The 11,965-nt window shown below is 40.2% G+C and overlaps 1 protein-coding gene across 1 annotated transcript in view; it reads right to left on the bottom strand.

Moving 5' to 3' along the window:
* The window catches only part of AUTS2 (AUTS2, activator of transcription and developmental regulator), a gene marked incomplete at its 5' end in the record, with an annotated part of 542,556 nt that overhangs the window by 4,895 nt on the left and 525,696 nt on the right, over nucleotides 1-11,965 (bottom strand). The window contains 4 exons of the mRNA XM_014525401.1: nucleotides 4,406-4,628; nucleotides 5,594-5,677; nucleotides 8,031-8,108; nucleotides 8,528-8,669. Coding sequence (XP_014380887.1) covers nucleotides 4,406-4,628; nucleotides 5,594-5,677; nucleotides 8,031-8,108; nucleotides 8,528-8,669 — 527 coding nt within the window. The remainder of the gene's footprint in view (nucleotides 1-4,405; nucleotides 4,629-5,593; nucleotides 5,678-8,030; nucleotides 8,109-8,527; nucleotides 8,670-11,965) is intronic.

Here is an 11,965-nt window from a genome sequence, read left to right as displayed (position 1 = left end):
CTTTGCCACCGCTGCCAAAAGGCCATCTTTTCACCTGCATGCAACTTCCTGAACACAAATCAGACCGCAAGCATCCCTGCCTCTGTTTCTAGATGGGCTCACAGCTCTATGAAACTCCAGTTGCTACACTGAAACTTCAAATAGTGCAGAACGCAGCTGCTCCGCAACGTTTCTTTGAGAGCCTACCGTCTGCTCTAGTTACAGATTTATTTCCTGATGCCAATTTCCAATATTACTTTGATCTACTTTGTCCTAAATTGTTTGGATCCTGGCTCCCATCTCCTTCATGCTCTGTACCAACAGCTAAGACCAGCTCCTTGAATCCTGATTTGTATATCAGGATTTGGTTCCTTTATTTCCCCAGCTTGGCTCTATAGCTGCCTGCAGACATTAAAAAAAAAAACCAAACGAAACAAAAACTCGTGCTTTACCAGAAGCATCAGCATGTTACTTTGACCCAGCTCTGCAGCATTTATAGCTCAGGCACTTCAGCAGGGCTTTTTGGCACTTTTAGCTAAAGTTGATTCAATCAGCTATGAGATAAAAGCACCAAAAAGCCCCAGTAAACTCCCAGTCTCTACAGATGTCAGGCAAGCCAGGTCCAACTAATGCATTGCCTCTTCTGGGTATGTGCTGGGCTTGGTATGGGGACGTGCCAAGTTTAAAATAAAGCACTGCTTTTTTTGCTTTTTTTTTTAAAAAAACCATCAGCAAGCAGGCTATATTACAGGACTGCTGCCCCTGTAACTTTGCGGCCAGATCTATGGCATCAGACCCCTCTAGTGGAGACATGGTGCATAATGAACAGATTTTTCTGCTGGCTTTGCTGCATTCCCTCCCCAGACAACAGAAGCCAAGTCAGCAGAAGTCCTCCATACAGGAGGGTTGCAAGCAGAGCTGCATCAGCTGTATCAGTTTCTGACAGAATACTGTCACATACACCAGTCCTCCTTTTTCCAGCTTTCATGCCCCTGAGAGATGCCTACCTCCCATTATACAGACTTTTGTTTCGGGGAGTGATTTGGGGGGGCTATTTGTTTCAGTTATTTATGAGAGGAACTTTTATCCAATTCTTTAATTGACATGAAGTCAATTTGCTGCATCATTTATATATTTTAAATAGGGTACAAATAATTAGAAAGTACAGCAAGCATCTTGCATGATTAAATAACCCCAAATATTTCATTAGCATTCTTTCAGACAACCAAATTAAACATTTTTTTTTTCCTGGCAATTCTGTCCTACCCAATTAAGCAACCCAAAGATATTGATGAAGTCATCTCACAATGCTATTAATTATTATGTAAGTCATCTAAGTAAAGTGTAGCTTAATGGCTAGAACTGGAAGTCAATTAACCTTTGTTCTACTCCCAGGTTGTCACAGGCTTACTAAACTACCTTGGGCATTTGTCCAGTTTCGGGCTTCCCACTACAGAAAGGATATAGACAACTTGGAGACAGTCCAGCAGAGGGCAATGAAAATGGTTCGGGGGCTGGGGGACATGACTTCTGAGGAGAGGCTGAGGGAACTGGACTTATTTAGTCTGGAGAAGAGAAGACTGAAAGGGGATTTAATAGCAGCCTTTAACTACCGGAAGGGGGTTACAAGAAGATGGAGCTGGACTGTTGTCAGTGGTGGCAGATGTCAGAACAAGGAGCAACAGTCTCAAGTTGCAGCAAGGGAAGGTTAGGTCAGATATCAGGAAAAACTCTCTCATGAGAAGGGAAGTAAAGCGTTGGAACAGGCTACCTAGAGAGGTGGTGGCATCTCCATCCTTGGAGGTTTTTAAGACCTGGCTAGATAAGGCCAGGTCTGGGATGTATTTGGGGATGGTCCTGCTTTGCGCAGAGGGTTGGACTAGATAGATATGACCTCTTGAGGTCCCTTCTCACCCTCATTTTCTATGACTCTAGGTCTCTGTACCTCAATTTTCCTGTATGTGTAATGAGACAATAATACTTGAGTGAATGTGAACAGTATTTTGATTACTACTAAATATGATGCATCTTGAAGACACATACTATATCTTGCCAGATAACTCTCATAATATCTGTGTATTTTATGTAACTAAGGGAGTTGGTAAATCTCTTATATTTTTATTTTTATTTTCCAGGATCATATCCCCATCCATGCTGTCTTCAAGAACACAGACTCCTGTGTGGTGCATTTGAAATCAACTATTGTTAATGATCATCTTGTCCGTGAGCTGCTTTTTTCTCTTTTTTGAGTGCCATTTGGGAGTGGTGAATTTCTCAACAAAAATGTGGCAAAAATACTACAGGACAAAAAGTAGACTACATTACAACATAACTGTATACCAAATATTGGGCAAGGTAGCGATTTACTTATGCAGGTTTCATACGAACGCAACTCAGCTGACTCCAGTGGAATTAATCCTAATTTACACTGATATAACTAAGATCAGTATCAAGAGTTATGTACCTAATCAAGCTAAAACGATGTCTCTGTGCTATTCGATACTTTCTTCTGATCAGATTTAAACTCTGTACAACACCAAAGACAGTTTCAATATTAAGCTACTTCACAGCAACTCAGGTGACAGCCACACAATCCCAGCAAAGCCACAGGCTAACTGTAGGAGTTGGGCAAATAAACCCAAATTGGGTTTTGAATTCAGATTTCCAACAGTAAAATGGGGCTAATACTTCTTTTGCCCTCAAGAGGGTATTATTAGGCTAAGCTTGAGTATGCAAGGTGCTCAGAGATACCATGGTGGGCAGTCGCAATAGAAGTATCTATTTGACAGGGTTGCAGAGTGGGATCTGTGGCATCTTCAAGTACAGGTATTTATGTTACTATATTGAAAAATAAGTCTTGAAAAAAATCACCATCTCTCTGTATGATGCATCATTGGACTAGATAAGCGAAAGCCGTATTTTACTTGGATAGATGTGGTAACTGTTATTGTGCAAAAGTATGATGTATGAATGAAGCTTAACTTTTTTCAAGCTCTCAAATCAGGCTGATTAATAAAAAAGAAAGGTGTTTTGAACTATGATATGGAGTTCAGAGCAATGCAAAAGCAACTTGTAAGGAACAAATTTTTAAGTGAGTTTCTTTAGCAAGATACATTGTAACAAAACAACAAAATAGCAATGAAATAACCATGCCATCCTACAATCTACCCATATGGTCAATAACTATTTTTGCCAGCCACAGCCCATAGTTACTCACAAGCCTGAGGGTTTGCAGGACTAAGTCCTTAATTTGCGATAGTAATTACTTCTGCAGCATTAAAATTAGAGTTGAAAAAAAATGAGCGTATACTACCAAATGGAAAATATTTCAAATGGAAAATGTAGGTGAAAAGATCTGTAGCTTGACTTATTCAAAAAGCTCTTAAAGTTTTCTTTCAGAATGTTAAATATGTTAGTATAACTTCTGAAAAGCACATCCCCTAAATACTCCTTTTTAAAAAAATTAGAAATAAATAGCCATTATGCAGTAAAATAAGAAGCCATTTTGACAGGAAAGCTAGTCAACTACAGCTTAAAATCTGAATTGGGCCTCTATATGTTTGTCAAGCAAGATATATAACACTTGCCAGCTGACAAACTTGTAATTTGAAGTTTAAATATTAATAGGATTTATTATTGATGTCACTCTATAATGGGAACAGTTCTTAAAAAATTGACCAGGTTTTACTGTTTGTTAACCCTTTCCAGCTTGGACAGGTTTACGCGAGCGTGAAAATCCATGTAAGGCAATAAATTACACATGAGCTCTGAAATGCATAAAAGCAATGCAAATGTGTGGATTTCATTTTTAAGGACTCAAGGAAGGTTTAATGGACTGAATGAAAACTGAAATTTGCTGTATTATTGAAGCATGGCACACCTGAGCTTTTTCCAGTGCTGCATTTTTTTTATTTTAAATGCTGCAAATGGAAGAATGGTCCCTTTAGTCAGGGCTTTTTTCCCTTTCCTGTCCTTTTTTTTTTTTTTAGTACCTAATGCATTTAGGATCAGATTTACAAAGGTATTTAGGTTCTCCGGGGTGTAATTAGGTGTCTGATGGGATTTCAAAAGTGCCTAACTCCATTGTCAGACATCTATCTACTACTTCAGCACCTGAAAAGAAATCTTTTGTAAGCATGCCCTCTAAGGCCCAGGTCACTTGTGACACTGGCAGAATCCTACCTCAGCAAAGTTGCTTCCAATTAACACAGGAGAAAATGAGAGGTGAATCAGACTGAGCATTTTCTAGGAAGCACCTGTACAGGAAGCATCTCTTCTGCATTATCAGCCTAACACTATTTGCAAGGACTGTGTTAGTTCTGCTACTGAAGCTAAGCTTTAACAACGTGCCAGGCTGGGAAGGGTTAAACACTGAACAGAGCCCCACGCTTCGAACTAGACAATTCTTGGAAGTGTTCTTTCGTACCTTTCTTTGTCATCTTTACTAACAGATGAGTCTCGTTTATCTACATCTCTATCTCTGTCATGAGCTGCAGCAGATGAACTGCGCTCCAGCTCTCCTGGCTTCAGCCAGGGCGGAGGGGTCGGGAACGAAGGAGGAGTTCGGTGCAGTCGGTTCCAGGGCTCGTGAGGGTTGCTAAAGCTCTGCATACTGGGGCCATCCTTGTGGCCGAACATTGAGTTGGGTGCTGAAATGGTGAAGTGGAAAACAAAAAGGTTTAAGAAAAAGGTGTGCTCTAGTGAAGGTACTTACCAAAACAACTTTTACAGCACTCAGAGTTAAAATGAATACATATTATTGGGAGCTGGAAAAGGAAAGGAGATTAACAGAAATTCATTAGAGGGTGTCATTCCTAACAATGGACAGGCATCTGACAGCTGTTTTAACTGTAAGGAAAAATTCTGTGTACAAAAGGGGAAAGAATCAGGATAAAACTGACATTTTCCACATTCCAAATGTTTTGGTAACAGCAGGAAATGAAAGTTATACCTGTTCAAGGCACAGGACTTGATATACTCAGTCCTGAACTCATGTAAAATGTGAGTATGTGTGCATGTGTGTGTAAATGTAATATTATATATAATACACACAAACGCACACATCATATATATAATTCTACAAACTAAAATTATAACATACAAAGGGTGAGGAGCAAGACAGTAAGAAGAATGATGGGATTTTTAAGGACTGATTTTTTTTTTTTTTAAATAGCCAGACCAAGAAACATCAACAACTATTTTCACTACCAATAGACATGGGGCTAGTAAACTTTTCCAGCATATGTTCTGGATCAGTAATCAGAGAGAGAAAAAAAATCCTATCCTTGGATACAGATTACAGCTAAGCAGTATGCATTAACCACCTTGACCATTAAAACTAAGCTGTTAAGACCTTCACAGGCTTATTCAATAGATGGCTTCCAACTTGCTCTGTCTTTTAAAGTAAAGTTGTAAGGTCACCATTGGGTGATAAATTTAATCCAAACTAGCATAAAATTGTACCTTCACAAATAAAGGCTGCTTTTCAAAAAACAATGCCTTTATGACTGCATGATCTAAGTAGTAACTGCTGAAGATACAGCAAACAACCATCTTCACTCAACACTCTGCATCACACAATGAACAGGAAATCATACAGAAAGACGTTACTCACTAACTGTTGGATTCCCAAGTCCTCCAAAGGCATTACTACCCACAGCAGCAAGACCACTGAATGAAGTTGGTCGATTAAAAGGCTCTGGAATCAAACAGAAGCAGTTGAAACACACAAACACAATAGTAACTATGATAAGATATTAGTGCATTACCCAACTGCATTGTGTTTGCATGAAAACCAAGTCCACATCTATCACTAGTTGAACACCATTCAAAAGACAAGAGTGTTTAGAAAAATACTTCAAAGAATACATAATCTTGGACCTTCTACACTACAGGGAGTAGGAGCTAATTAATTAAAGGCTATATAAGAGTCTTTATTTTGCTCCATTCCCATCTCTATTTCACATGCCCTCAGAAAATGTTCCTGGCTGGCTAGCATGGTACTGACCATCCTAAATAACATTGTCAAGCCACACTCCAGCTGTGTCTTCTACACCATGCTCAGGATACAAGCAAAGTGTCAAAAATGACAGGGTATCCCTATATACTATTGTACTGATCCATTGCATGGACATAAGAAGTGGAGACTGCTGCAATAATTTGTTAATGTTGTCTATGAAAACCTATGGATCCTTTGAAAAAGGATTAAAATCAGTTTTCCAGCAGCTAAAGCACACAAGACACTGGTAAGCTTTATACATCCAATTTTCTCTTCACTTTAATGCTGGCAGAAGTCTAGTGACTTGTATGAAATTAATTCTGATTAATACTTGTCTGTACAAACAGAGAATCAAACCCAGTGTCTTTTGTGAAGCAAGCAAACAGCTGCTAATGCAGAAGGACAGGCACAGGAACAAAGGACTGGAAGGGATCTAGGCTATCTAGTCCAGTCCCCAAAGTTTGACGGCAACTGTTTCTTCAAAGGGTCCAAGAGAACGCCCACATTAGATGCACATACAACATAGCAGCAAACACCCAACACAAAATCTTCAAAGGGCTACAGGAAGAGAGAAGGGGAAACAAGTGTGTTAACACTGCCTAGGCAGGAATTTAACAGGTAAGCTATACTTGATGATCCAAAGAAGTAGATCCGATAGATCAGAGGGAAAATTCCTTCTCGACTCCAAAGCTAAGTACAGACAGTCAAAAGCCAAAGGCTGAATTGATTCAATCTTCAGAGGTTAGTCTAAATATGCATAGACTGAACTGATAAGCAAGTGAACAGACATTCAGTTTTGATGCCAGAAATGCAGCCATGTGCCTGCAGTGGCCCAGGTCAGAAGCTGAGGGGTGCTAGAGCAGACCTCCCTGCTGGACTGGAGCAGACAGCTTGGGCCCACCCTGCGAGCTGGGGTTTGCAGAGGAGGTGCAAAGCATCCTGGGATGCTGGGGGACTGTGAGTTAACTTGAATCTGGAGGGGATCTGGGACAGAAGTTCAATAAACGGATTGAACCTAAATCAGTTAAGTCTGATAAACCTCAGTGGATGTAGTATCTTAAACTGGTTTTGGCCATTTTGAAAGCAGTTTATGTGCACTGTCCCTAGCCCCTCCTCCAAATCAATACCAATGGTTTCTCAGTACCATTCAGAACACCACTGCACCCTAGCCAATCTCTCACCTCTAGCTGTGGCCCATGTCCAGTGCTTCACAAGAAAGGAGGAAAAAAACTCCACCCCACTCCTCCAAATTAGAAGCCAAATAATGCATCCAAAGGGGCAAAACATTAATCCCTAGCCTCTGCAAGCTGCCAGTAGCAGCTCTCAAGCGTGGGATTATCAGATAACTCTCAGGTATTACTTCACCCACAAATGTGGTGACTTTAATCCTCCCAAACACCCCCTTCCCCAGAAATGCAAGACCAAATTAGCTACTCAGACTGATTCTCCAAAAGGCAGCATGCCGTATTACTGTGTTGGAAAGGTTGTAGAAACTTTTAATGACTTGAAAAAAACCTTTTTGTTTCAAATCCCTGCTTGCACAAATGGAGGCCTAGCTGTTATACCTTTTATTATTTTTTTGACAAACAAAACTGAATCTCCTGTAAGCATCACTGCAGTGAAGCCTAATCACCTTTGTCTTTTTGAAAAATCATTCATTTTGCTCCAAGTTCCCAGCAGATATTTTTTTCAACTATTTGCCAGGTATGATTTCAACGCTGTAGCTATTTGCATTTAAAATGGCCTGAAATTTGTATTTTGCTTTGTAAATTTTAAGCGACTGCCAGAGCCTTTGTCCAAACAACAGTATGCCACTATTCTTGAATGGTAATGGGTGGCTGCTGTTTAACAATGCTCCACGCGCCACTAGAGAAGAACTAGGGCTACCGAGGAAAGAACAACTCGGGCAGTTGTCACTTTCAGTGGGTATTTAGGAGAACAGAATAGTTCAAACTGGAACTTGGCAAGGACACAAAGCATGCCTGTACATTACTTCCCTGTGGTATTCTCAGTTAATCCTTTAATGAAAATCCATAGCTAGTCACTCACTTACCTAAGTGAGCAGCTGGGTTGAGAAAGTTGCTGTGATGGGGAGGAGGGCCAAAAGGAGTCCCAGCCGGATGAGCACCACCTAAAAACACAAAGCCAAGAAAAAGGGTTTCCTAAAGACAGAGCTCAGTCGATGAACTGCACTATCCGTGGCTTAACTCTTTGGTCTGTGAAAATGTCAAGTCACGTAAAGAGGAAAAGTTACCCTATTCTCTGCAGACTGACTAGCTAGTTCTCTCTTCTCAGGTGAGGGTCACAAACAGATATCAGGAAACCTGATATGTAACAGATACCAGGACCTAACAGATACTAGGTTCCTGATTTTAAATGTACAAGATCGCAAATACATTATACACATACCAGCCCACCCACCCATCCAAAGACTATTATTTGATGGAGCGCTTACGGCACAAAGGAGATTGGCCATTTCCTTTAGCACCGAGAGGATCAGCATTCCAGCTAGAACTCCATAAGAAGAATTTTTGATCTTGCAGTACTCACTGGCTGCAGAGAAGAGAGTTGAAGGCCGGGCCAGGTCATGGGGGTGGTGAATGGCTCCAAAGAGGCTAGGGCCTGGTGGCCTGCTTAGGAACTCAGGCTTCAGGCCAAAGTCCAGTTTATGCGGATCAGACTGCATCTGTTTCTGAAACAGAAAACGCAGCTTGAAAAAGCCCATCCTAAAATCACCCTCCGGATCATAATGCAGTAGCAGTGTGTTCACAAGAGAAGTGGCAAGAGGTCTTAATAGGAAATGGTATTAATCGGGTACTAGCTTCTGGCACCCTGAACAGAGGCGCAGAGGAAGCAAAGGGCACAGAAAGAGAGAGACAGACAGACAGACAGAAAACATCATATCTCAGGTTCAAACTGGTGTTTTTAGGAAGTCTTGAATCAGCAAACCATTTCAGTCTGTGCTTAACTTTATATATATATTCTTAAATCCAATCCTATTCAGCAAAGCACATAAGCACACACTTAATTTAAACATGTTTCAGTCCCTGTTTACAAATGCATTTTGTTAACATATCCCTTCACAATGAATGAAGGGAATCATGAGCTGATACCATTAAGATTGTGACAAACCACCAATCAGATCTAACGAGGAAACCCCATTTTCAGTTCCTAGATTGGTCCTTAGCAGTGATCTAAGACTGCAAACACAGGTGGAGCTGGACATGTGAGGGACTGAAGAGAACAAAGTTAAGAGTGAAGTAAGTACATCTTAAAATCTAACGAATGCTAGCCGCCTCAAAATTTGCACCACAAATGCAAAGCAGGATTTAGTACCATAGGACCTCCATGCAGAATAGGTCTAACTGACTTTTTTTGAGAAAAAAAATCTTATCTAGATTGCTGTCCTGGAAACAAGCAATCAATCTCACACCCCTTCTACAAAAATATAGGATTTTTTTTTTGGGTGACGTGTATTTTTAGCAATCACTACTCTGCGACACTTTTATAGGGTGAAAAAAACGATCAAATTTCCAATTATCGGTGCTGTCAGAACTCCCTAAACACAGATTGCTGATTAATTGTGCAGGTCCAATTGAGTGAATTTTAAAATGCATTATATTGAACCAATAGATCTTAACAGTAATTCTGCAGCATGTTACACTTTATAAATCAATATTTAATACTGTGCCAACTCAGAGTAAGGACTATTACAATAGTATAAATATGCATATTAAAAAGTTATGACCAAGTTAATGTGCATGGCTAATAGCTGGTTTTCAAGTCCTAATAAAAGTCCAGGTAGATGTAAGAACCAAAAAATGCCTTTGTCAATGTTTTGGGCTAATAGCCTGCAAAATATTAAAATGCAAATGACACCTGTTTTAAGGTCACTTCATTCTGAGAAATAATATTTTAGTGCTCAAATAATTAAAAAAATAGTTATAGAAATACACAGGCCCCAGTGGAGACCCTGCATGCCAGACTTTTTGCCCATTAACATTCTCCCCCTTCTTTTAAACCAAGTTATAGATCTTTGAAGAGTGTTACTCCTAATAGCAAAAGCTGTCAAGAACTTTAAATATAGCAGCATGAATACCTCCACTGTACTAATAAAGAAACAAAATACCCTCATGTTATTAAGACGGGCATGTTGCAGGCATATTAAGAATGGGACACCATTCTCTGAATGTGATGGTTTACTTTAAAATAGCCCTGAAGAGCTAAAGTGGGGTTTTTTGGGCTCAAAGTATAGACCCTAATTCAGAAAAATCATCCTTGTTCTTAATAACACATGCATAAAGGCTTTCAAGTTAAGCAAATGCTTGAGGACCTGACACAATGCTCATTGAAATCAACAGAAAGTGGCACTGATTTCAGTGAGGGGCAGAATAGACCATAAGTGCTTTTCTGAATAGGTTTAGGTTCATATGGGCTTAAAGGCATTTTTTAATCTGGGCTATAGGATATGCAAACAGGTTAGCCTAAGAGGTGGAGCAAAAATATACCATCCCAAGGGAACTTGGAGAAGGCTGTAAACAGCCTTTACTATACATCTGAAGTTCCCTCACCTATAGCAAGAATGCATAGGCTGCCTTCTGTTCCCCTTTCAGGGGCCAGATAGCTTCATTAACTAGTGTAGAAGATAATTAGCTCCTTCCCAGACTTTGGAGCCCAAAAAGGGAGCAATTTTTATGCTAGTCCAACTGCAGAGACTACAACTATACCTGCCCCTCAAGGGGTACAAGCCTGTAAGTAGGGGCAAAGGTCCTTCCACCTTCCACAATCTGACAGGCACAAGTGGCCTAGGCCAGGGGTTCCCAAACTGTGGTATGCGTACCCCTAGGGGTACACAAGATATCTCTGGGGAGTACGCGGGAGCAATTCTGCAAGGGCAGACTTAATTTTCACTATAAGAATAATTAGCATTTAAGGGGTTAAAAAATATAAAACAGATGCTGGTAGGGATCTGCGGGCAGCTGGTAAATCTGGAAAAGGGCATGCAATAAAAAAAGGTTTGGGAGCCTCTGGCCTAGGAGTAATCTATTTTAATCACAATAAGCCATAATTGAGCTCCATGTTGCGTTTGATGGCAAGGTATAAAATAGTTCCATCGACCTCTCGTGAAGCACACTGCGGTGTGGGGAACTGAAGAGAAAAAAAAAAAGCCAAACCAGCAAAAGTCTGTCAGTTAGGAGAAGGTGATTGCTGCCCACACATTTCAAAAATAACTTTTTCACTGAATGGCGAGTAGAGACAAGCAATCAAATTAAAGCGAGTGAGCTGGGGCAAGGGCCTTATTGCAGAACAGATGGTATGCGGGACCTGCCTGAGTGCCCACAAGTGCCATGTAACAAGTGAAAGTTAAAACAGGGCAGCTTACCCCTAAAAGAATCAGGGCTATGATGCTATGTTTCAGCTCTCTCCTACTGCAGAGTAGTTGCAGGCATACAAACAGTCACAGTACATCAGCTCTTCCACATTAAGTTCCAGCCAAACAGTTACCTTGCTTTAATGTGATAATTTGCCCGTACTCTTAAACAGTGAATTTCTCATTATGCTTGAAAAGTTAATATAATCAACCTTGCAGACACAGACAACATCCTGCACGGCTCCTGCTTGCATTAGACAGTACTTTAGACATGGAACCAAATCATTCGATAAAATATACAACAACGGGAAAACAACATCTTGTATGATTTATAAATTCACCAATATGACCTCTCTCTAAACATCAAATCAAAGAAGATTCAAAGGGCACTGATAACATGGGAATAATAATTTCATTTCTAGAAAATACCTTTTCAATAAAATAAAGAAAGGACATAACTCTCAAGGTCTATAATCTTGTCTTTTTTGATAATGGGAAGATGAATGAAGATCACTAACAGGGGAAACGTAAGGAAGCAAAGAGGAGAGATCTGTCTGCTGTGGCAAATTAACCTGTCAACCTTGTTTAAAAGGGTTGTTTTTAAACTCTATTAGCTG

This window comes from Alligator sinensis, unplaced genomic scaffold (genome assembly GCF_000455745.1).
Source record: "Alligator sinensis unplaced genomic scaffold, ASM45574v1 scaffold1182_1, whole genome shotgun sequence".
NCBI classification, from domain to species: Eukaryota; Metazoa; Chordata; order Crocodylia; family Alligatoridae; genus Alligator; species Alligator sinensis.
The sequence above is the reverse complement of the archived record's forward strand: the minus strand, read 5'-3'. Positions and strand labels throughout refer to the sequence as shown.